Source organism: Temnothorax longispinosus, chromosome 8 (assembly GCF_030848805.1).
Source record: "Temnothorax longispinosus isolate EJ_2023e chromosome 8, Tlon_JGU_v1, whole genome shotgun sequence".
In the NCBI taxonomy this organism is placed as follows: Eukaryota; Metazoa; Arthropoda; class Insecta; order Hymenoptera; family Formicidae; genus Temnothorax; species Temnothorax longispinosus.
Window position 1 is genome coordinate 20,829,838 of NC_092365.1, and position 27,434 is coordinate 20,857,271.

General features: G+C 41.4%; 1 protein-coding gene across 1 annotated transcript; it reads right to left on the reverse strand.

Moving 5' to 3' along the window:
- Nucleotides 1–15,593: 15,593 nt before the first annotated feature.
- On the reverse strand, nt 15,594–26,612 carry Dap (cyclin-dependent kinase inhibitor dacapo). Its single transcript, XM_071785360.1, has 2 exons — nt 24,350–26,612; nt 15,594–18,955 (listed from the first exon to the last, which is right to left on the reverse strand). Exons 1-2 carry the CDS (start codon nt 25,077–25,079, stop codon nt 18,858–18,860), a joined length of 828 nt encoding a protein of 275 aa, XP_071641461.1. The 5' UTR covers nt 25,080–26,612; the 3' UTR covers nt 15,594–18,857.
- Between the last annotated feature and the right edge of the window lie 822 nt (nt 26,613–27,434).

The following is a 27,434-nucleotide window of genomic DNA, read 5'->3' on the forward strand; positions in this document are numbered from 1 at the left end:
TTCATTATGCTCATATAAGCTCATATAAGCATATAAGCATAGAACTGTACGGAATTATCGTCAGGGAGTTTAGAACTGTTGTTTAAAATCTCGAACGAGCCGAGAACTTATCGCAGAAGCATAGCATATCACTCTAGTATAAGTGATATGCTGATAACAATGGTTAATAATTATTTAAAGGTTGCCAGTGGTCAGAACTGTACGGAACTATCGTCAGGGGGTTCAGAACTATTGTTTAAAATTTCGAACGAGCCGAGGACTTGTCGTAGAAGCATAGCATATCACTCTAGTACGAGTGATATGCTGATAACAATTGTTAATAATTATTTAAAGGTTGCCAGTAGTCAGAACTGTACGGAACTATCGTCAGGGAGTTCAGAACTATTATTTAAAATTTCGAAGGAGCCGAAAACTTGTCGCAAAAGCATAGCATATCACTGTAGTACGAGTGATATGCTGATAATAATTGTTAATAATTATTTAAAGGTTGCCAGTAGTCAGAACTGTACGGAATTATCGTCAGGGGGTTTAGAACTGTTGTTTAAAATCTCGAACGAGCCGAGAACTTATCGCAAAAGCATAGCATATCACTCTAGTATAAGTGATATGCTGATAACAATGGTTAATAATTATTTAAAGGTTGCCAGTGGTCAGAACTGTACGGAACTATCGTCAGGGAGTTCAGAACTATTGCTTAAAATTGCGAAAGAGCCGAAAACTTGTCGCAGAAGCATAGCATATCACTCTAGTACGAGTGATATGCTGATAACAATTGTTAATAATTATTTAAAGGTTGCCAGTGGTCAGAACTGTACGGAACTATCGTCAGGGTGTTCAGAACTATTGTTTAAAATTTCGAAGGAGCCGAGAACTAGTCGCAGAAACATAGCATATCACTCTAGTATAAGTGATATGCTGATAACAATTGTTAATAATTATTTAAAGGTTGCCAGTGGTCAGAACTGTACGGAACTATCGTCAGGGAGTTTATAACTATTGTTTAAAATTTCGAAGGAGCCGAGAACTTGTCGCAGAAGCATAGCATATCACTGTAGTACGAGTGATATGCTGATAATAATTGTTAATAATTATTTAAAGGTTGCCAGTAGTCAGAACTGTACGGAATTATCGTCAGGGGGTTTAGAACTGTTGTTTAAAATCTCGAACGAGCCGAGAACTTATCGCAAAAGCATAGCATATCACTCTAGTATAAGTGATATGCTGATAACAATGGTTAATAATTATTTAAAGGTTGCCAGTGGTCAGAACTGTACGGAACTGTCGTCAGGGAGTTTATAACTATTGTTTAAAATTTCGAAGGAGCCGAAAACTTGTCGCAGAAGCATAGCATATCACTGTAGTACGAGTGATATGCTGATAATAATTGTTAATAATTATTTAAAGGTTGCCAGTGGTCAGAACTGTACGGAACTATCGTCAGGGTGTTCAGAACTATTGTTTAAAATTTCGAAGGAGCCGAGAACTTGTCGTAAAAGCATAGCATATCACTCTAGTACGAGTGGTATGCTGATAACAATTGTTAATAATTATTTAAAGGTTGCCAGTAATCAGAACTGTACGGAATTATCGTCAGGGAGTTTAGAACTGTTGTTTAAAATCTCGAACGAGCCGAGAACTAGTCGCAGAAGCATAGCATATCACTCTAGTATAAGTGATATGCTGATAACAATTGTTAATAATTATTTAAAGGTTGCCAGTGGTCAGAACTGTACGGAACTGTCGTCAGGGAGTTTATAACTATTGTTTAAAATTTCGAAGGAGCCGAAAACTTGTCGCAGAAGCATAGCATATCACTGTAGTACGAGTGATATGCTGATAATAATTGTTAATAATTATTTAAAGGTTGCCAGTAGTCAGAACTGTACGGAATTATCGTCAGGGGGTTTAGAACTGTTGTTTAAAATCTCGAACGAGCCGAGAACTTATCGCAGAAGCATAGCATATCACTCTAGTATAAGTGATATGCTGATAACAATGGTTAATAATTATTTAAAGGTTGCCAGTGGTCAGAACTGTACGGAACTATCGTCAGGGAGTTCAGAACTATTGTTTAAAATTGGAAGGAGCCGAAAACTTTTCGCAGAAGCATAGCATATCACTCTAGTACGAGTAATATGCTGATAACAATTGTTAATAATTATTTAAAGGTTGCCAGTGGTCAGAACTGTACGGAACTATCGTCAGGGAGTTTAGAACTATTGTTTAAAATTTCGAACGAGCCGAGGACTTGTCGTAGAAGCATAGCATATCACTCTAGTACGAGTGATATGCTGATAACAATTGTTAATAATTATTTAAAGGTTGCCAGTAGTCAGAACTGTACGGAACTATCGTCAGGGAGTTCAGAACTATTGTTTAAAATTTCGAAAGAGCCAAAAACTTGTCGCAGAAGCATAGCATATCACTGTAGTACAAGTGATATGCTGATAATAATTGTTAATAATTATTTAAAGGTTGCCAGTAGTCAGAACTGTACGGAATTATCGTCAGGGGGTTTAGAACTGTTGTTTAAAATCTCGAACGAGCCGAGAACTTATCGCAGAAGCATAGCATATCACTCTAGTATAAGTGATATGCTGATAACAATGGTTAATAATTATTTAAAGGTAGCCAGTGGTCAGAACTGTACGGAACTATCGTCAGGGGGTTCAGAACTATTGTTTAAAATTTCGAACGAGCCGAGAACTTGTCGCAGAAGCATAGCATATCACTCTAGTACGAGTGATATGCTGATAACAATTGTTAATAATTATTTAAAGGTTGCCAGTGGTCAGAACTGTACGGAACTATCGTCAGGGGGTTCAGAACTATTGTTTAAAATTTCGAACGAGCCGAGAACTTGTCGTAGAAGCATAGCATATCACTCTAGTACGAGTGATATGCTGATAACAATTGTTAATAATTATTTAAAGGTTGCCAGTGGTCAGAACTGTACGGAACTATCGTCAGGGAGTTCAGAACTATTGTTTAAAATTTCGAAGGAACCGAGAACTTATCGCCGAAGCATAGCATATCACTCTAGTACGAGTGATATGCTGATAATAATTGTTAATAATTATTTAGAGATAGTTAATGGTCAGAACTATGTTACAGAACTATAAAACTCGTCAAGAACTATAAAATTCATTCTGAAAAAATTATATGATATGCTAACTTCGCGGGAAGTTAGCATATCATTTCTCAACTTCCGTTTATTTATATTTAATGACCAGAACTATTGTTAAAAATTATCAGGAACTATAGAACTCGGTTGTATGCAAAGAGAACTCTACTTTTTTTTTGATATGCTGACAATTGATATGCTAACTTCATACACATAACAAGAAGGTCGTAATATACACAAAAATTTTATTCGATAAATTTATATGCGACTTATGTTCAGGGATTACAGGTTCACTCTATGACATATGATATTCATTCCACGTACTAACGCGGATTAACTCAACTAATTTTCAACTATATCTCACGATCAATACAATGAAAAGCTAAACAGACCGCAAAGGCTCTCATTGACGTTGTGATTTTACACTTACTTATACAGCAAACATCATTCCGATTGCATAGCAAATAATGATCTTGTAATGATAACAAGAGAATTAATCATGCGACGTTTGCTAATTAATAGCGCATGACTGATTCTGAGAAGGCGTCTTTAAGCGCAGAACCATCCGCGACTCACGCACGACTTTTCGCCGAGATGCTGCATCAGCGGCTTAGCATCGGAAGCAACAATGCGGCGGCAAACGTATAAACGGTGCAATTTTATAACGCGTCGTGCATGCCGCGTACGAGATCTGTGTGATAAACGTGCTTGAATGGCATCTATTCGTATATCATTGAGCATTACCCGTATTATAGAACCGCGGATAAAAAAAGCTGGCAAGGTTCTGTACGGAACACATTGAGTCAAAAATTCATTAAAATAAAGAAAAAAAAGTTGAGGAAAGGTTTCTTCTGGAAAAGATACATCCAGACGACTTTTGAAAATGAGGTGCCAACTTTACAGTGGCACACGCAGTATGAATATGTAAATAATTTAATTTAATAAAAATTTCAAGAAAATTTTAACAAAACGGAACCGGAAAAAACTAAGTTGCGCATATATTATAATCTATTGCCTTGTAAAGGATAGGATCGGAAATGGATAGATTCTAGAGCCTAGAAAATATTTTTGTAATTTATGTAAATAAAAGTGGTCAGCCACTTCCCTCCCCTCCTCATTACTCAAAACTACGAATTATCAAAATACAAAACATGTGAAAAATAGATCTATAATTTTAAATTAAAGTCCATTAATGCTTTGCACATAATTATTGATACAATTATTATCATAATTACGTATTAAAAGTAAATCATTAAATAAAAAGCTGATAATATGTAAATAATTTAATACAAATTTCAAATAAAAAAATTTTAATAAACCGAAACCGAAAAAACTGTAATTTGCGCAATATCGATACTTGTGTTAGCTAGAAAACCGAAACAGAAACCGAAACCTTTATTAAGTATTTTAATGTACCGAAACCGAAATCGAACCGATATTTTCATCCGGTCCGGGTTTCTGCTTGAAAGTGTTGAGAACAATTTTATAATCGCACAACGACGCGTGTAGATGAATCACGCGCTCTTCGCGTCTCAGAAACACCTGATTAAAATAAAGCAATAAAGAGCGAGCGATCGATGCTTGCTTCGTTGTCACCATTAAGTTATAACATATAAATCCGCGACTCAGTCATTCGATCGGACGAAAATCCCTGTCGTCGATCCGGAATTTTATGCGACACCCGAGAGCTCGCTACGTGACGCTATTTTTCTCCCGCCGCGTTATACGCGGATATGATTGGGTTTTTGCGTATAAGCTTTGCGTAAGTTATTTCGTGCAGGGAGTCACAAATGTTAAATGCAATATTCCAATTTGGTATCATTAATGCTAAAAAAAAAAACACATATAATGGAGAGCATTGCAGAGAGTCACTGCAAGTACTGAAAATCAGAACGCAGCCAGAGTAAAAGTAAGTCCCATCTTGATGAAAGAGCCCATGCACAAAGATTGTCGTAAACGGTTATGACAATCCTTGTGCTTTAGCCCAAAGGCTATTGTACAATAAGCTGCGATAATTTCGTCAAGCTGCGATAATTTCAACTTCATAAAATGTCGAGAAATTAACACAAGTGTGTAATCAGTGTGAGAAATGTCTGCTGGACCGTCGGTCACCCGCAGTATCGGCGCGTCGAACGCTACAAGAAGCCGCACGAAATCCCAAATACGAAAACCGTCGCATGAACGGACAATCGAAAACCCCAAGCTGCGAATCAAATACAAAATCAAAGCCTCCACCCCTCTCAGAAGGCGCCAACCAAAAAGTAAGGTGGCGCCCAGAACCGCACACCAAGGGCACAGAAGAAACCAAAAACTACCCGTCGCCACCTCTCACTCCCACCTCGTGCAGGGAGTCACAAATGCCAAATGCAACACTCCAATCCGGTATCACCAATGCCAAAAAGGAAAAAACATATAATGGAGAGCACTAATACAGAAACACCCTCAAAAATAAGAATTGGGGATGTCGAAATTTCGCCAGGAGAGACCCTTCTCCGGACCAGGTCAACGACCCGCCGCCAGACGAACTCACGATACTCTGCGAAGTCAAAGTCACACCGAACAATGCAACATCCAAGACACCACGTCGACACGAAGCACCGGAATGTAAACCCGCTGATGTCCCTAAACGGTCCTTTAAAAATTCGAAATTTTCCGACGTGACGACCTCCGTTGATGGAAGGGAGACTCAGGCGCACAAGCGCACTCCCGCCGAACAAAACCGCGCCTTCCCGGCAATGCTCGAGACAAACATGACAGAAAAACGAACAAGCCACGTAAACATAAAAGACATGAATCACGAAACTATAGTACTATAGAACCGCGGATAAAAAAAGCTGGCAATGTTCTGTACGGAACACATTGAGTCAAAAATTCATTTAAAGAATTATTCATTCATTCAAATAAAGAAAAAAAGCTGGGGAAAGGTTTCTTCTGGAAAAGATACATCCAGACGATTTTTGAAAATGCGGTGCCAACTTTACAGTGGCACACGCAGTATGCATATGTAAATAATTTAATTTAATAAAAATTTCAAGAAAATTTTAACAAAACGGAACCGGAAAAAAACTAAGTTGCGCATATATTATAATCTATTGCCTTGAAAAGAATAGGCTCGGAAATGGATAGATTCTAGAGCCTTATAGAAAATATTTTTGTAATTTATGTAAATGAAAGTGGTCAGCGACTTCCCTCCCCTCCTCATTTCTCAGGACTACTAATTGTCAAAATACAAAACATATATGTGAAAAATAGATCTATAATTTTAAATTAAAGTCCATTAATGCTTTGCACATAATTATTAATACAATTATTATCCTAATTACGTATTAAAAGTAAATCATTAAATAAAAAACTGATAATATGTAAATAATTTAATTTAATACAAATTTCAAATAAAAAAATTTTGATAAACCGGAACCGAAAAAACTAATTTGCGCAATACCGATACTTTTGTTAGCTAGAAAACCGAAACAGAGAAACCGAAACCTTTATTAAATATTTTTATGTACCGAAACCGGAACCGAACCGATATTTTACTGGCTGCATGGATTGGTGAAAAATTTAAACCAAGAGCACTAAATATAAACAAAAAGGTATATTTCCGAGCGTTTACTAACAATAGCTACACATAGTTGTCCAAAAAAGTTCGCGCACGAGAAGTTTAGGCGAATGTTACCGATTCAAAGCTACTGAATTTCGGCAGTTCTTATTTCACCTACAGTACTTTTTTCGGAAGTTATGAATGAAATATGTGAATGGCAACTACGTAAAATGGAATCACAGTAGTCTTTCCAATGTGTATTCCATATTACCAATTTTTAATTCTTTACCTAAAAAATTTAGACCACGTTTTTTCTAACAGTTTGATATCTCTAGGAAACTATATCTGCTTGTGCACTTAAACTGGAGCCAACGTATTACAAAAGGAATGTTAGACAGTATTTAAATATTAATTAAATATTACGTAAAAATGTTTAGAGAAATCTGTATTAGGTATTTCTTTTAAAATATATTTTTGATAAGTTTCAGCTGCAAGTTCCAAAAAAAATAACAAAAATGTCTTAAACAAGAAGAGGCACGAGAACTGCGCTTGTTTATATATTTTTATGCGTTTAAGTTTAGGTAAAGGTAAAGGCAACCAAGCGGCCGGCCCCGACTCAAAGAATGCAAAGAATATATTAACCGCATTTTAATCGAAATCGTCGAGATTATATCTTGATCGCGAATATCTGAATTTAAATAGCATAATGTACACGAAACAACCGAAATTAAAAAATCAAACGGAGGGTAAGGGGGTTGATGACGAGAAATGAAGCGCATTTGACGCGCAATGGACGCAATAGCTAAAAATCTCGGATATTTTCGGCCGCGTTCGGCCAATGTCGGACGTAAAATTTATACAAAGCTACAAACGCGACGAATATTAACCGGCGTTATGTATATTAAACCGAGAGAGCTGTCCGCGATTATTAATCCCGACTTTATTCGACGCCGCAGCGACATAATAATAAAAAAAGCTGTAATAATCGTAGCAATGGACCGGATAACTAATGTTGGGACAAATAGATATCCAGTTCGAATTCTACAAATCTAAAGACGGCGCCGACTATAAATTCACGATAGCCCCGAGGTAAGACCGGCAAGACCTTGATCTTTGTCGGACCGGTAGGTATGGTCGTTGTATTCTTTGCTTTGCTATCAATTCAAAAAATAAAAAAGAAAAAAAGAGATATATATATATATATATGTAACCGAAATTAAAAAATCAAACGATGAATAAATCAATAGGTAAATAAATCAATGTTGGAAAAAAATTAGTACAATCCGACTCGCGAACCGCGAACCACGAACCGAACCGCGAAATAAATCGCAAACATTATTTGATCTCACCCAATCTCACCTCAGATATCAAGTGATCATTATTAAAAAAGTCACTCACCGACCGATGCGCAACAGACGGAGTTAGTCAGCCACGTTGCTCCGATGATTCTGTAACACAAAAATGAAAGATTCATATTAAATAGACGCTCAAAATAATCAATGTTTCAAAAAATAATTTTTAAACGTCACGTCTACGTCGTCTTTTAATTAGATTTACTAATATATGTAATTTACTTATTTCCTGAGAAAAACCTTTATGAGAATATAAACTTTTATAAAATTTTAGATAAACGTTCGGTTTCTCAAATTATTTCTTGCTTATCCGAGATAAATCGACGCGAATAAATAGAAAAGAACAATTAATTTTAAAAATGAGAAATAACACTTACCCCAAGGTTGCTCCGTCGGGGCCCGATGCCTTTGCCAGGCCTCCTCCTCCTCTCCACGATTCGCCAGGTCCTTCTCCGTTGCAGCGTTAATCCGTACTCCGTTGGCCGGTTGGCGCACTCCGCACTCACTCACGAACGTTCACGAAAATCGATGATAAGATCGCGTAGCTTATGATCGCGCGATATTTTCGACACTTTGTACGACACTCCCGGCATTAATCTCGTGACGTACTTAATTACACGGCAACGGAAAAATTACGGCGGAGAAGCTACGAACGAAACTATACGATCTGCTCGACGCCGTGCCGCGATGTCCCGCAGGGAGACGACAATATGACGGAGAGAATTTCGTAAATCGCACGGTTAACTTCACTCGCGGACTCGCCAACAGCAACCGTGACGTCGCGTCACTACTCACTCGCGACTTTCACGAAAATAGACGATAAGATCGCGTCGCTTATGATCGCGCGATATTTTCGACACTTTGCACGAAACTCCCGGCATTAATCTCGCGGCGCGTACTTGGTTACACGGCAACGGAAAAATTACGGCGGAGCAGCTACGAACGAAACTATACGATCTGCTCGACGCCGTGCCGCGATGTCCCGCAGGGAGACGACAATATGACGGAGAGAATTTCGTAAATCGCACGGTTAACTTCACTCGCGGACTCGCCAACAGCAACCGTGACGTCGCGTCACTACTCACTCGCGACTTTCACGAAAATCGACGATAAGATCGCGTCGCTTATGATCGCGCGATATTTTCGACACTTTGCACGACACTCCCGGCATTAATCTCGCGGCGCGTACTTGGTTACACGGCAACGGAAAAATTACGGCGGAGCAGCTACGAACGAAACTATACGATCTGCTCGACGCCGTGCCGCGATGTCCCGCAGGGAGACGACAATATGGCGGAGAGAATTTCGTAAATCGCACGGTTAACTTCACTCGCGGACTCGCCAACAGCAACCATGGCGTCGCGTCACTACTCACTCGCGACTTTCACGAAAATCGACGATAAGATCGCGTCGCTTATGATCGCGCGATATTTTCGACACTTTGCACGACACTCCCGGCATTAATCTCGCGGCGCGTACTTGGTTACACGGCAACGGAAAAATTACGGCGGAGCAGCTACGAACGAAACTATACGATCTGCTCGACGCCGTGCCGCGATGTCCCGCAGGGAGACGACAATATGGCGGAGAGAATTTCGTAAATCGCACGGTTAACTTCACTCGCGGACTCGCCAACAGCAACCATGGCGTCGCGTCACTACTCACTCGCGACTTTCACGAAAATCGACGATAAGATCGCGTCGTCGCTTATGATCGCGCGATATTTTCGACACTTTGCACGACACTCCCGGCATTAATCTCGCGGCGAGTACTTGATTACACGGCGACGGAAAAATTACGGCGAAAAAGCTGTACGATCCGCTCGACGCCGCACCCGTGCCGCAATCCGCGATGTCCCGCAGGTAGACGAACATGGCGGAATTTCGTAAATCGCACGGCCAACTTCACTCGCCAAAAGCAACCGTGGCGTCGCGTCCACTCACTCACGACATTCATGAAAATCGACCGATATCGTCGCTTATGATCGCGCGATCTCCGCGATATTTTCAACACTTCGCACGACACTCCCGGCATTAATATCGCGACGCGGCACGTACCTACTTAATTACACGGCAACGGAAAAATTATGACTGATTACGACGAAGAAGCCGCGCTCTGCACTGATGCATGGAGCGCGAGAGTCGCGGGACGCGGGCGCCGCGCCGTGGCTAACGGCTTCTCGTCACACTATTTGGTAGGGACGAAATGGGGGCTACAGGTAACTAGGCACGGTGCGCGCTCGGTATGCGTGACGTCAGCACGCCTCGATACCACTCCTCTACCCCCACTACTCGTGTTTACCGCGGCGCGCACGACCGCGCTTTAACGTCCCCGGCGAAAGTCACTATTATCGAATGCGATATATACCTCGGCATCCGTATCTAATTCCGCGAAGCACATGTATTAAATAAACATTCGACATATATGATATTAGGGCGCGTCGCGCTGGACGGACCAATGAACATCTTATGTAAATCAATATGGCGACTTTATGCTGGATGCTCATTGGTCTTATGCTAAGCTATGCATTTTGTGTGTGATTGCCTTGATTTCGGGTTCTTTATCCGTTCCGAAAACGACGGAAATTCTATTCTGAAGCTGCGCGACACAACGCAAGACGCGAGTCAAGTTGACGGTTGAGAAAAGTGAGACCGCGTATCCGAATGAATGTATAATCGAATGCGATTTATACCTCGGATGTCGGAACGTAACCGATGGTCCAATGAGAAAAATTCGTTATCGAAAAAGAAATTCTCTCATTGGGCCATCCGACATAGGCGACATACGACTGATTGTATTAGAACCGGCCTTAAATGAACATTCGATGTATCACATTTTTCTGTAATCTGAATAATCGGACCTGGCGATTCGTACTTATATTACTCTGCGATGTGCGATCCGCGAGCAACGACATCAGAAATCAGAACGGGCCGCGGGCGCCTTGGTAACATGAGCAGTGGGGATAGAGAGGGGTATAGGCTTTATGCGATACGCATACCCGGCATACCGAACTCCGAACTAACCGACCGCGGCGAGGCGGCGACCGCGCACCGTGTGTATTCACCTTACCCCCACTCTATCCCCACTACTCATGTTTACCGCGTCGCCCGTGACCTGTTCTGACGTCAGACGTGTCGTTACTCCCGCGCCCCGCGCCCCTCGCTCCAGTACCCGAGTAAATACACGAGTCGCCGGGTCCGATTGTTTAGCTTGCGAAAAACTGTGGGACATATATCGAAAGTTCATTTAATTCATGTGCTTCGAGGATAATCCGTAGTTAATCAAAGTCGCGTAATCGCGTAATCGCGTTCTCGAGACAGTTGCTCCGGGCGAGTGAAGTTGGCCGTGCGCGATTTACGAAATTCTCTCCGCCACCTTCGCTTCACTTGTCGTGTCTACCTGCGCGCGGGAATCGCGGGATGTCACGGTGCGGCGTCATGGCGTCATGGGCGTCAAGCGGATCGTATAGTTTCGTTCGTAGTTTCTTCGACCGCGACGTAATTAGTTACCGCGTCGCGAGATTAATACCGGGAGTGCCGTGTGCCTTTAGTGTCGCGCGATCATAAGAGGAGACGATATCGACGATATCGTCGATTTTCGCTCGTGAACGTCGTCGCGTTGTGGGTGAGTGCGACAATGGACCAACGGAGTAACGGAGGACGATCGAGGAGAGGAGAACGGGGCCTGGGAGGCATCCTGGGCGACGGCGGAGCGAGCGCCGTGGGGTGAGTAGTTGTTAATTTTCTTATATTATAATATATTATATTTTGCCGTCCTGTCAGTTCTGTGGTGGACTCCGCCACTTTCGTGGTTTTTAACTACGGTGCAATTTCGGGTCGAGTCTGATCTCCGGCGTATGCGAGATATTACGTCGCGAACGTCGCGTCTCTCTCTTATTCGCACGGTCGCAGTATTATTTGCACAATTTTTCGTGGATGAATTATGCGAACTAGTTAACACGGAAATATCCAGCCGCTTATTGCGGCGCCGGCGGCCGCGATTGTTTTTTACATTTTAAAATCAGATATTTGTTAAAATAATGTTTTAAAAACGGGCAATAATTATTTACTTCGATAATTATTTACTGTCGATTATCTTGGACGTAGCTTTAATATAAAAATATTTCTTTTGTTACAGATCAACGCAGAATTACAACTCCGCTGTTGCACATCGGCCGGTGAGTTATTTTTTGAGCAGAAGGGATAAATATATGTATTAAGTTTATTTGTATGATACTGCCGATTTGGTCCTGCTAGCTTAGAAGAGGTGAGATGCGTGCACACGTGATTAAAGCGTGCTGCGGATGCCGATACATCGTCGATGCCACTTGTGTCGATCGTTATATAGCAGGTCTAGGGGGAATATCGGCGTAATTTACCTCCATGTTGTTACCGTAATCGCACGCGGCATAAACCAGTCGCGAATTATTACACGCAGATAATCTGGTCACTGGTGCAACGTGCTTTTTTTTATACCACTAAGGAAAGTTCATAATTTGTAAAATCTACTTTAATCACGTTGTCGTGTTTAAAATAAAATATCGCATTCTTTCTTCAGATTCATTAAATATAAATTCGTTAAGAAAATACATTACCTATTTTTAGCTATTATCAACATAATTAATCTACAATGTATCTAAAATACGTGTCATCCTGCTTCTCTTTCACAAAACGCTACAAAATTGCTAGTTTAAACGGTTGCAAATCACAGGAAGATCCAAATTATCAGTCAAGGTTCTTTCGAGGACTCTCTAGACCTTAGCAACAGTCGACAATTGCATCAGAGATTGCACTTAGAGATTTGTCGTGATGACACGATAATCACCTTAGAATCGTTGGACAATTTTAGAACGATTATTTCCATATCGCTCGAGTTTATCCTGCTGTAATCCTTTTTGATCTTCTGCGCTGCATATGCCGTACAATAAACCGGAAGTCTCGTGCATATTGCGTTTACCAAGGAGGCGGTCTACTTCGGTGCGATCCACAAACGGGCGCCTCTTAATCTGTGTGTGTATGCGTGCGTGTAAAATTTAACATCCCATATTTTTTTACTCTATACTTTTACTCTAGATCTTTATTCGTGAATACGCATAGGTCGCTGGATATAATAATGACGAATCATTACCGTAGCGACAAGTAAAAAGGATCGCTCCGACTAACCACCCATTAATTTCCCATTACGGGAGATGCAGCCGAGTGCACGCTGCAATTTCCGTGCGCATTTTTGCGAGTGTCCATCACCGAACCGAACTTTACGCATCGATTCCCGCAACAAGTTTTGGTAACGGAACTGCCATTTCCGACAAAAATTAGGCACTCACTGATTCGTGTTTTCGTATATATCTATAAATTGATTTCATAAAATACGAAATCTATAGATATTTTTTTGTATATTATCAGTATACGTATGTTAGCATATAATTTTATATTACCGTATTTTTATAATATCGATCGATAAATACTAAAAATCAAATTGAAAATAATATTTTCATCAAAGATGGTCATTTCGGAAATCATTTATACAAAATTCGAAAAATATGAATATATTAATAAACATTTTTGACGGCAATATATAGAGCACAACTATACTTTCATTGAGAGAAAGCAGGTTCATAGGACCCGTCTCTGATTCATTCAAGAATCAGTGACGACATGTGAGCGTATCGTCTAAAAATATTGCCGGTGGGCTGAGTCTGAGGTGCGCCTAGCAACAGAGATTGCATAGAAGCATAGCTACAGTGAACGCGCGTGTTTCTACGTGCCGCAACGAGGACACGGGACACGAAAAAAAGAAAAAGAAACTGCGGAGATAGACGTCGCGCGGCCCGCGTGCTATCCTCGCCCACGATTTCGACAATTAACAAAGAGATTAAGCCTTGTACTTTATCTTCTTGATTCGCGTTTAAAGACGCGGATGACATTGAAAATACAGAATTAATCTTTTTGGACAAGTTACCTTTGCGATTTTCCAAGTCCATTTCAGAGAGGTTTACCATTATATATGAACTATAAACATATGTAAATATATAAATATCTTTAATTTAAATTAGTTGAAACTAGCGTTGGTTTCTTGTAGAAGTTAACCAATTGTTATTGCAATATTATCGCCGATCTGTAATATTGTATAATATGGAATTGCATAATATAACGTCGCGCTGTTGCCAAAATCGGAAAAAAATTTCGATCGGACGATATAATAAATTTCAGAAAGATTGCAAAACTCGCCGATTGATATGCAAATGGATCATCCAATTAGGATCGCGCAAACTGGAACCGTGAATATATCGTTAATATATGCAATGTGCCGGGATTTTTTTGCATCAACGACTTGCAGTCAGTTTGCGTTAATTTACTTGCAAATTCGGCGATGTGAGGTGCAACCTAGCCTATACTTTATAATATTTATAATGCCGTTTCTGTTGTCGATGAATGTGCTCGTAACGATATCTTTGGACCTATTCCGCTAATTGTATTCGCGACGCAACTGCAATATAAATCGATAATTGATGCAAGCGATAGTTCTTATTAGTTTAATTATAGTCGTGTTAAAATATTGTATATTGTACAAGTATGTGAAATATTTAAAAAATTCAACAAACATACATTCTATAAATATATACTGTCTTAAATACGTTATAAAAAGTAAATTAAAAATTCTGAGATGTGCATTAACTTCGAAGATGCTATCTTTAATAAAATATGACTTCAATAAGCTTAAATAGAGATTAGCAGATTAGCAGTAAGCTGTTAAAATTCAAGCCGGAGTAATGTACTTTATAACGGAAATGTCCTTAACACATCCGCTTGTTGTGTGCGTTATTATTATCGCGTTTCTGCGGAATATCGTGTTAATGCACACAATAATTTTTCACGGTTGATATGATTCGATGTTGTATTATTGGCCAGATTCTCTGCGTGCTTCTTGTCAGACGAATTCGACCGTTACAACCGCAAAATTGGCTTCTGGGCAGCGACTAAAGGGACATGAAGGTGAAACGAAATCACTTACCAGCAAAGTCTCGCGAGCACCTGTCTCGAATTGCCGGGAACAAGATCTTGTAGATACCTTCACTTGCGTACAGTTGCATCTGCCACAATTTTCTTTAATCGTTGGATTCTGTAAGCTTTTTGTACCGCGTTGCGATCAAATTAAGAAGGAATGCATTTTATTATCCAGATTTTTCCGTTGCAAAATTCGAAAAGCCTTATTATTTTTGTCTTTTGCTTTTAAAATACCATGATAAAGAAAAGATGTGAAAAGAATGTATCGAAAACGGTTTACATATTCAGCTACACGCGATAATTCGTGATAAAAAATGATATACAATAACTTATGTAATGAAACTTGACATTCGAGTTAAGAATATTTTTAAATTGTGTGCTCGAAAAAGATCACGTTTTGCACGAAACGCTATAAAAAGTGATATTAATTTTCGAAAGATATCCGAGTAAGGATATGATAAGGATATAGGAAGAGAAAATGATAAAAGCTTCTCATATAGATAGATCTTTTTTTTTTTTAATAAACAATTGGGGTCACAATTCACTTATGTTAGTTAGTTAGTTTTTTAGACTCTCTTATAGTTACAGTTTTTTTTTATATATAATTATACATAATATAATATTGTCGTTACACATATATAATTTTATATCGCGAATAAGTGTCGACTGAAAGTGAGGCATGATTCACTAGGTGGCCTCTCTCTGTTTTATCTTTCTCTTTCATCCTTCATTCTGCAGCACGCACGTACACACACTCTCATGCATATATCACACGTACACAAATATCGGGAATCGTCGATCTAATTCGTGATTTCTATATATTTTTATACTCTACGACATGACAATTTTCAAATGTCTGTCACAATTTCTATCGCATATACATACATAATCTAATTATTATAGATAAGAAGTACACGCTAAGTTATGTTTACTGAGATCATACTAATACATCACAGGGTTACATAAACATTAGATTTTTCTCTCTTTGCTATTTTTTTAGTTTTCTTCACGACAGGCACCACGCGTCCCGACTCTCTCAGATCTTACGAGATTCCAAGATTCCTAAGTCCTGTTTTTTTTTTTTTAATCCAGCGGTGACACCGTAGAGTATAAAGCACTATTTTTATTTAATTTCGCAATATGTCACTAAAGATGGTAAATAATCTTTTTACTAGAACTTGAAACGTATCACGATCCTGCTTTCTTATCGAGAAAAATTGTCAGAAAGATGTACGCCACAGTAACATCGCCAGATTAAATTCACTTGATTTTCTTCCAATGACTTGCTGCACTAATGCCGAAATCGCGAGGTGCCGCATCTGCCGCAAACATAATAATCAATGATAGTTATTTTTCAACTGATCCAACTGCTATTTCGTGAATTTGGTGAAACTCTGAATTTTCTGTTTCGCGCGGAAGAAAACGAACATTGTTATCAATGCGCACGTTTAATCTTGATTTATTGTTTGCATTTTTTTTTTTCGACGCTTCTCTCCCACATGCTCGATGTTACGGGCGGGTTTTGAAAAAAATAGCTTGTAACCACCAGTCGTATTTTTGGGTTATAATCTCAAAAAGGAAATGGCGAACAGGAAAAAGTATCAGGAATAGCAAGATACGATAGGATATTTGACGAAGATCGCGTTAAAGGGGCGTTAACAAACAAAAAGTCGCGTATGATAAACAGCTACCATTATAAAAGTCAATTAATATACAATTAGATAGAGTACACTAATATTTTATGCTTCATAAATTCGTTGTCGACGAACGAAATAAACGTTCGCTTCGCTATTTGCACTGGAATCCTTCCACACTGTGAAATGCTTTATTCTTGGTCTCAATGATGCCTGTCCTAAAGGAAATGATGCTTCTCTTCGTAATTATCAATTACGAAAATAAAAATTTGCAAGCTATTAACCTCTTGTTAGATAAGCTAGAAGTTTGGTTTCTGGCGCACACAACTTGTTTTCTTTTTAATTTATATATCATCATGAAAGAAATTCATTTCCTCTTGAGATAATAGATATATTATGTGACTGACAAAAGGTTAATGCCATTGTGATTAATTCAACATTCTTGACGAAGATATTATACCAGAATCATCGAGTATGTTTTCTTTTTTCAAGATTAGATTAGGTTAAATCTCTAAAAAGCTTTCTACTAGCTTTACGTTTAATCAATCGTAGTTCAAAGTCATAGATTTTTATGTAAGCTGTTACATTTGTCTGAATCAATTGAAACGCGGAAAATTATAGAATAGTTAAAGCAGTGTCTAAATAAATTTTCAAGAGAATATTGTGGCGAAACCGAAGAATCCAATTTTTAATCGAAAGTCACGTTAAAATGTTAAAAAAAAGTTCGCTATTTTAATTCGCAACGTAAAAGAAATGAGAATTGTATGAAAGAGGAAATATCAAATTTATGTTTTTCCATAAAAACTGTGACGATTACGACGATTACGTGTCTCTCGCATTATCTGCCGGAAATAAATGCGATATGGGGACAAAGGGGAAAAGGGAGAAAGGAAATGACGGATCTTCTTTTTTTTTCTGTATTTAATAGGTAGAGAAGAAAAAATCACGGGGTGATTTGGCATCGGCTGTACTTCCTTAAAATCGTACAGGAGATCAATGCTTAAACTTGGGTAACGAACTACAGCTAAATCATATATCTTTTCTTCCTTAAAGCTGGTCGCATTCTGGCCACGGAATCGCAACCGCTCTTTTGCACTTTTCTTCTTCAGATTTTCGCAAAAACTGAAAAACATTCGATTTGAGAATTCCAAATAAAGGCTTCTAAAACTTTTTAATTTGGAAATTCGAAATCGCTTTGAAATATCGCGCACGTTTCAAAGACCCGGCGTCGAAACTGGCGCGATATCCGCCACAGGACTATTTTCAAATAGAATTTTAATATCTTCACAGCGATAGAATTTCATCACCGGGTTAGAACGCAGCAATCGCAAGTACCGAAATTCCATGGACCAGCTCAAGCATCCCCTTCAATTAGATCCAATGAATACACGCGATATACTCTGTTCTATATCTTAGTATCTAATCAACTAATTCCTATGAGAATAGCCTATATAAACTTGCATGTATTTCTTAGCTTCTCTCTCTCCCTTCCTCCCTCTCTTTCTCACTCTCACACTCACTCACACACACACATTCTATTTCTCTCATATAACGTGTTTGTGTAACGACATTGTTTAAACATTTTTCTACGAACGTTTTCAGAAACAAACAAAGAATATATTACATTAATTAATTTGGACACAAATCATATTACTTTATCTACAATCTAATTTTTATATCTTCCTTAGTATTACTTACTCTATATTCTAATACAGAAAAAAATGTGACACGTATTATAAAAAAATAGCGACGAGAGTCATATTCTCTTTCTCTCTCTCTTCTTCCCCACCAAGCGTCTTCCGTTTTCTTTTCGTTTCTCTATCTTATACGTCTCATTGCCCTTTCTTGATTGTTGCTACTATTCTCATAATCCTCGCGGTATTACAAAGCTATACGCGGTATTACAGACGAAGATACACGTGATGGAGAACGGCGTTACTTTCCCGTTTCTAATAGACTTTTTTCATTTTTTCTCTTCTTTTTATTCATCCATTTCCGTCTGTTTCGCCTGTGCTCATGACGGATAAAACTATATTGAATGGCACAGCCAACGCGGACCTCGCGCCTCCTGTCCGAGTCCCTGCCTTCTTCTTTCCCCGTTATTCCACACGCCGGTTGCAGTTTCCCACTTCCAGTACTGTCTCGCGTTGTATACGAACGTGGTGGAAGAAGACGAAGTTCGAATAAGAAAGCTGAAGGCTTTTAGCTGCGTATCTGACCCGCGTTGCGAGCGATCTTCTCCGGTGGCTCTATCATGCTCTTTGTGCCATTTAGGCCGCGCTTACGACTCTTCATGTAATCTGGAACAGACAATGAAAAAAGCATGTCTTTACACAACCGAGGCGACAAAAGCTCGTCAAAGAAGTAGTTGAGTAAAATCTAAAGAGGAACTTATTTTGAGTAACGTTTAATTTCTAATATAAGAGAGTCTCTGGTCAACTCTTCAAAGCGTATAGTAAAACATCTTAGTCGCATATAAGACATCCTATAAATTTTACAGTAATTTCGTAATTATTATGATCTTATAAAAGTATTAATATTATTTATTATACATGGTTCTTTTATTATTTATTATATTGTATTTATTATATCATTTATTATATATAGTTCCTCTCTAATATTTACTTCTATTTATCAATATATTTATCATATAATATTTATCAATATACATTGCATCTGGAGTGAGTTGAAGTGTCTCGGAACGCATCTGGCGGACAGCGTAAATAATTCGCAGCTTATCATTTGGCTTTGATTTCTTATGATCGCATGCAATGCCACGCCTGACCTTATGCACAATCCAGCTTACTCCCGACCGTATGCATGCAAAATCTTTCCTCTCTGATAACCTTCGGAATATTATATCGCACCGTACGCGCTAATTATATCAGAAGATAAGAGCGTAAGGTCAGGTTTTTATATTGTTTTTATTGCACGCTCAAACTCAGTTGCAATTCTCAGACAAATATTTTCGTTACCGCGTATCGAATTAGGCTCGTGACATCTGCGATTAAAAATGTTAAAGATACGATCGAGTGCTCGAAAGGTATAATGGATATTTGAATCTTTAAAATATAAAATTTTACTTTCTATGATTATACATAACAATTATACAAAAACTTTATGGAAGTCACTACAAGTTTTGAACAAAAATAACTGTCGGAAAGAAGCTCGCTGATCGTGACTCACAAATCGATACGCAGGCGTGATACCCCAAAGGTTATACAAAGGCACCCCTTTAGAATACCATTTGGCGAAGTTTCCACGCGATGAAAAATATGTGCATCTGTCCAATTCTCTAGCTCCCTCCCCCGTACCATTGTTGGGTCGTCTGCCGAGCCACGTGACAAAAATTATGAAAATTGCACGGCCATCTACGTTTCATGTTCCTCTACCATTATCCTTATTATTTAAATTAAAATTATTTTCAAGTTATTATTTAAAATATTTTGATGCACATTTATTTATTGTTATATTTATGCTATATTACGAATGTTACAGAGTTTACAGACCTCTGTCCCAAAATTCAGAAACCTATATATCTTTTCCAATCAGCAAACGAACTTAAATAGCGTTACCGCGGATTCTTCAGGATTCGAAAGTTACCAAATAAGAAACCGAATCGATAGGGGGGTTCCACAATAATTTCTCTGCACGATGCTTTAAATTATATCTACGACGAAATATGCGGGCGCTAATCCTGATTTTAAATGCCGATCCTTTTCGCCAACGATCCGTCTGCCGCCCCTGGGGTTCGTAGACAGGGGCACGCGATTGCGTGCACAGCTGATGCCCCCCCCCCGCCACGCGTGCAAACACTCGACGTACACGCGTCACGCGGGAGATACAAAGGGCCCCCGAAATGGGGGAGAGTGAGAGGGGAAAGACATGGGGGTGCACTTGGGGCCAGCAACCCCATATGGATTTCAACAGCTGACTGCGCGGCTCATTAATAAAGTACGTTAGGAATATCGTTCGGCGCCCCCATAGCTGGGTATCCCCGTAAAGCAAAATACGTTACGAACTCGTTACTTCCTCGAATGAATTAAGTGGCGCAGATAGGAAACCCAATCCATTCCCATCCAATCTAACACGTGTGTACACGATGCCCCGGAAGTCGCGCACTTCCTTTCCAGATAGCGAAAGACGAACTAAGAAAAACGGCCGTTTAAATAACGAAGTTTTCATGGCGCAGGAACCGATTACTTAATGAATACCGACCTCGGATTAATATCGAGTTCTGTTTGAAGATACTTTGAATTAGCACTTGGTCTTTTACTCGAAAAGGTAAACGAGATGAAATAAAGTATCGATGCGTCATGAACGTGACGGTAAGCGCGGATGAACGTTTCTCCGTCGATTTGCACTATAAGTGGCGCAGTTTCACTTTTTCGCGTTGCAGTGAAAATATAAACAAAGGCGTCGCGTGCTGGCGCAACGTGTGAAATGTGTTTACACGCGTGTACACGCGTGCGCGACACATGCCGAGTCACGTCCAGAAATAGTTGCGTCGCGTGGGTGGTGTGCATGGCCGAAAAATAAATGAAAGAAAAAAGGTAGAACCGTGAGGTTTTACAACTTCGATAAGATGGCTGTGTTGCAAACACACGCGATGTGCACGGAAATTAAAGTTTCTTCGAAATCGTATAATTTCCATTGTAATTCCGAATAGGAACGTCTTTTCACTACTTTTGACTTTACTATTTTTTTTACATTCGAGTTCAATTTTTCTGATTATAAAGATTTATCACTTAACGCTATTCACATTAATTTATACTAATTTAATGTTGATAGGTTTCTTCTCTGGTCGCACCATACATTTTGTTTGACTCGTAAATAGTTATGAGTTATCTATTTTGAGTTATCATGATTTATCGTTATTGAAATTTAGGTAATGTTTAATTGGAAAAATTTCGAATATTGCAGTTTTTGCGTGCGACAAGTAAGTTGAAAATAAACAATTTAATTAGTTAATAAGTTCTTCCTTTTTTCTTCATAAAGCGGATCGATGCTTATCGTCTTAATCGTTGTGTCGCTCAATTATGTATTGACTCAATCTCTTCTCATCTTGGCACAATCGATTAATCGTTATCAAACAAATTTCCAAAGAACGGCGATTAAGCTCAAAATTAACATTGCAAATCGTTAATGATACACATCGCTCGCGTGTGAATATATAAAGCGTCAGCAAAACGATAATTTGGTGCGCGAGAGTGATAACACGTGTACGGGTGGATCGTGTATGCAATTATGATTACCGATACCGTTTCTTCCGTCTCGAGTAACTTCCTTGCAAATGTTATTGCAAGTGCATCCTCGTCGCGCTTCTCTCGACGAATAATGGTACGAGGTAAATGTACCAATGCCTAGACACGTACATATGTCTAGACATTTTTATCATTTCAGTCCTTAAATAAGTTAAAACGCGAATTAAAATTAAAGAGAGAGAATCAACGATAAAAATATTTTTCTTGTATTATATTTTTCTTTGATTTTAATTCGCGGTATACTTATTTAACCCTTAAATGCCACACCTCTCAAGAATCTCGTAAATGACATGAGGGGTCTAAAAGACCCCAGCATGAAAAATGTCTCCTTACTCATTTATTTTTTTATCTTTAATTATGAAAATTTTTTTCAATGTTGTTTGAAAATATATCATTGTAAAGGGTCTGGGGTCCGCCGGACCCCAGGGGGCATTTAAGGGTTAAAAACTAAAATAATAAAGATGTCCGGACATAGGTCTTAAATGACCCGGCATTTACCTTATTTGTTTCGAAAGCAACATGAGGTCAAGTTTATCAAATTTATTTTACAATTTTTAATAAAAACAATTTGAACACCATTACGTACATCGCATGAACTTATCGTGTCCGTTTTACAAATTTGTTATATTATCTCAAAATGAGATTTGCGCCATTTATTATTGACGTAAACATCTAATGCACTATTATTTTGATTGTGTCATCGCTCGCGGTGTAGACGGACGAACGATTTCGCTTATCCGTGAATAAAAAAAAAATGTTTTTATATATTATCAAGGCCTCTTCTCAACGTTATCGCGGCACGCGATAATATAGTTCCGATAATATGTCGCGTTTCGTCAGCAGAATTCAGGTTTTATTGACACGTAAAGCAAGAAAATGATCGTGCGCTCTACATACAAAACGTTGAAACGTAATGTTGCCTACGTATAAATATCCAGAGACTAGGGAAAATAAAATTTGAAAACTAGTTCAAATGAAACTTCCCGTCGTTTTGCTCATTGTTATGCAAAGATACGTTACCATTATACAAACGTTATACAAATATATGAATAATATGGAATATCGTGTGAGGTAAAAGTGTTCTTCGACAAGAACCGCTATTAATTTTTGTCACCCAAGTGCCGGTTCAAATCTACACTCTCGACGTTTTGTCCATCCATATGCAAAAGTGACCAACAGTAAGTAACGCTGATAATATTTCGAAATACACGAGCAACGAAATGCAAACGCAATTCTCGTTATTATCAGGTGCTGACGTAATTATGCGCGAATTGTGACGACCTTCCAGCGAACGAATTGGATTGACCTAGGCAACGCCGCTTCCTACATAAATACATCGAGCAAATTAACCGCGATAAACTTTATTTAAATATCGGCTATCTTTCGGTATAAAATTATTCTGCGATTCGTACAATCGTACAATATATACGACGTATAAAATTATAAATATTATAACTCCGTACCGGAAGCGAGCACGCGAACAACGAATCGCATCTTTCCATAAAAGTCTGCTTTGTAGCCGACTGTAGGATAACTTTTGCACGTCCTTATTCTATTGTTCTTTTGTTAACAATGTTTTAAAATTAAAAATCCAAAGTCCCATCTAGTTATTTTTAGAGCAGATGATTAATGTTCCAAAATTAGCGATGGAACTAATTCCCTCTAACAAGATTCTGACAAGACCGTCGAGCAAATGATCGATGAAGGCTGATAATATTTGTGTGATATTTGGCGAGAAGCGTGAACCCCGACGTGAAAACAATGCGAATTATTTTCCTCTCGATCGTTTGGCGCGTCCAAACGTGCATAATACAATATACAGGTGTAAACAAACTTTATCACGCCCGAAGCTTCTGGCTTTAGAAGATATGCGCGATGTGAGTTACGAGCAGATTAGAGGCGTGAAAACCAAAGATACGCTAGGCGATCGGAGGCGAAATATGCCGCGCGCGTCGCGTTGCATCGCCGTGAACCGCGACACGCGTGATTTCATCGGAATAATCTGCAGCCGCCGATCGAGCGAATATATCGTCGTATTGATAACGATAGCGTTAATTTCGTACGCGAGCGGACCAAACGGATTCCGAAAACAAACATCGCGCCCGAGTGCATTTATATAATCGGACGGAGATCCCATATTGCCCAGAGAGGCGAACGTACGCCTCGGGCGCCGTTAACAGTTTTTATCAGCTATATTTCGCCGCGGTATCTAGATCTTTTTTTCCTCAGAGCGTTTCACAACATCGAAATCGAGGCGCCAAGTGGCGAAATGTGGCGTCCGTATCCGTTAAAATTGTCGGAAGTTGAATGAAAACACGCGTTATCGCCGAAAAAATGAGGAAATATCGAAAACAGCGAGTTTATTGCGCGCTATCTCGACTTATTCAGCGGCGTAAGACGAATACGCGAGAGAGAGAGAGAGAGACTCACCGGTGATCGTGGACTGTTTCCTCGCGGCATGGGGCAGGACGGGGGTGGACGGCTCTATCGCGCATCTCTTCCTCTTAGGCTCCGCGTCCAGGAGTTGATTGGGCGTCGTGGCTTCGCCGATCTCGGGCACTCGCGGCTCCTGCGGCGGCGTCCTCTCGGCCGTCGGCGTGGCGACGACGGTCTCCATTTGCTCGGCGATCCTCGCGCTCGTCATCGCGGTCATCGTGGTCATCATCGCTGTCAACGACGTCGTCGCTGTCATCGTCGTCGTCGTCGTCGTCGTCGTCGCTGCCGCCGCCGTGGACGGTGACGACGGGGACGTCGAGGAGGAGGCGGTGGTGGTCGACGCCGTCTCGTCGAAGCGCAGCTTGCGCGGGGTGCCGGGCGCGTGTTTCCTCAGATACGGCATGCCGCGCAGGGCGTAGGGCTCGGGCACGACGTCGTGCTCCGTCAACGGCTCCCACTCGTAACGCGAGTTCGATCGCGGGACACCCAGCTGAAAGTTGAAGCCCCATCGATCGGCATCGAGCAACGATTGGGCCCGCAATTCGCGCTCGGCGAGCGCCCGAGCCGCCGCGTGGTCCACCGGCCCGAAGAGATCGCGTCGCACGCGGGCGAGCGCGGCCCTGCTCGGCGCCGCTCGTCCGCCTCCGCTACCGCTGCCGCCGCCGCCGCCTAGGTTCCTGCTTATTTCCGTCATCATCGCCGGGTTCAGCACTCGTGCGCTCATATTTCGTCGCGCTCTATCGCCGCCGCGTTCCGCAGCACAACGGCAAACGTTTACGCGCCGTTTCCAGTAAACGAACAGCACCGAAAAGTCCGTGGGCGCGAAAAATCGACAGATAAGGAACAAGCACCCGCTGTCTCTCTCTCTCTTCCTATTCTTCTTCCGTCCTTGCTTTCTCTCTTTCTCGCTCTCTCTCTCTCTCACTCCCCTCCCTTCACTCACTGCACTATCGAGAGAGTTGTGACACGCGCTACGCGAGATAAGAGATCGCTTCTTCTAGCATTGGCCGTGACGCGGGAACGATGATGACTCCTTCCAGGAATCGCGTCCCCGCTGCCGCCGCCACGGCCCCGTCGTCGTGGGACGTTGAAATAATCGCGGCTACGCACCGCGGACAGGAACGTGGCAACGCCGCGATTCGTGGCGCGACCCACCGAATTTCGAATAATGGCCGCGCTGCTGCCGCCGCCGCCGTCGAGCGTTGACCAAGGCGCCGCTTCTCTTCTCCCTCAGATCCGCGTCCTCGCCGGCGTGATGGTCGCGCGACGTCCCCCGACGGTGACGCTCGTCGCGGTAGGCAAGGACGATGATGATCCTCGGCACGTACCCCGCCCGGGGAAGCGTGGATCATAGGGCGACGCGTGCACGGCAAACAGCAGCCGCGCTTGGCAACACGGGGAAGGGTGGCGGGGACACACACACGGTTACTATGTGCCAGACAAAGATAGCGCGGCGGCGAAAACAAACTCCGCCTCGCGCGCGCGAGAGGCGATTCCGCTGCACCGCACCGGGCTGTCCCGCCGAACAGTCAAGGCCACCGTGGAGAAGCTCCAAAATACCCCGCTTATACGGTCCAACACTATCTCGTATCCCGCGATTCACTCTCCTCACAAGTCGCGCAACACGCAAGACGATTCTCCTTCGGCGTAGCCTCCGGTCGACGATCTGGCAACGTCGCGCGGCCGCACTTGCGCGTGAGTATCCGAGCGACGGCGAGAGAGCGTGTTACGACGTATCCCGCGCGAATTTCGTCGTCTATCGTGGCGATCGTCCGTGACGCGAGCCGATCTGTCTATCTCTGTCCCTCTCTCTCTTTCCTTCTTCCTCTTTCTCTCTCGTTCTCCGCGTCTCGCACTCCCGCACGAGACACTGCCACTCACAGCCGAAACGCGATAACGCAGTCAGTAGTCTTGGCGCGAGGAAATTCCATAGAAAAATGTTATTGCACACGGCCCGCAGCAATATGCCGATCGGCGGTGGGGGAGTCCAACCGTACTCGCCAACCGAGCTCGTCTCTGACACCGCGCGTAAATAAGCACGGATAATAAGAGCACGCCTCGTCGTTTCCCGCCAAACAAACGCGACTGTCAAGGCACGCGCGTGGCCCACCGGGGGCTGGAAGGACGTGCGAGGCACGATTGCGCAGTTACGTGACGTCGTACACGACGATATAACCCGTGCGTGATCTGCGGCTCACGGAGCTGCGCAAAGACACGTAGCTAACACGGAAAGCGCTCTCTAGCGACTGAAGCGTGCTTCTTTCATTGCGAGCAACCGAGCCTCCCGCGAGCTCGGCATTCTCCGCCGCGGCTCGGCTCGGCGGCTCTCCCCCCCCCCCTCTACGCCGCCGCCGCCGCCACCACTGTGAGGCCAATCACGCGGTGAGCGGAGAAACGAAATAACCGCCATTCGCAACGTATAGTCCCCTCGACCTGACTGCGCGTACGGTCGGACTCGTCCCGTGCGAACGCGAACCGCGTGCGGAAAGATTGTACAGTTATCGGCCCCTACCATGGCATGGGAGAGCACGGCCACAAGGAATACCAATCGCGATCTCTGCTCCTGCTCCAATATTCCAGCTTTCAGACTTTGGGGGGACGAAATTTGAGGACTCGTTGGGTCGGATTCTTAATGGGATTACTCGAGGGAACGACATTACGAGAACACTAATGAAAAACTATCTAGCTCTTGCGACGATTTTTCTTTCGAAAAAAAAAAATTAAATTTGTTTTTTATTTTGTCATAGAATTATCACTGATTTCAATTTCTCGATTATTTTACAATAGAGAGATATAGTCACGTGAGAGAGAGATATATACTCTCTCTTGCGCCTTTCATTCACGTTTCTCGCTCCGTGATGTAATTAATGAGGCCACGTACAGGATCGGGATCGAAAATGTCGTCGGACGTGTCAAATTAATTTAATTGTGCCCTTAATTCGTCGTTTTAATTGTCCTTCACGCACTCGTGCTCGCGCCGCTCGCGGATAGCAGCGGCGCGTCCCCCTTCCAACGGGGAACGCGGTAACCCGGTGGGGAACGAGAAATAAATAGGTCCAGTCTCCAAAACAACGCGACG

Excerpts from the sequence above, each read along its gene's own strand:
- Dap (XM_071785360.1), bottom strand. The coding sequence starts at position 25,079 with ATGAGCGCACGAGTGCTGAACCCGGCGATGATGACGGAAATAAGCAGG. Across the intron at positions 18,956-24,349 it reads GAAACAGTCCACGATCACCG|ATTACATGAAGAGTCGTAAG; the intron begins GTGAGTCTCTCT and ends TGTCTGTTCCAG.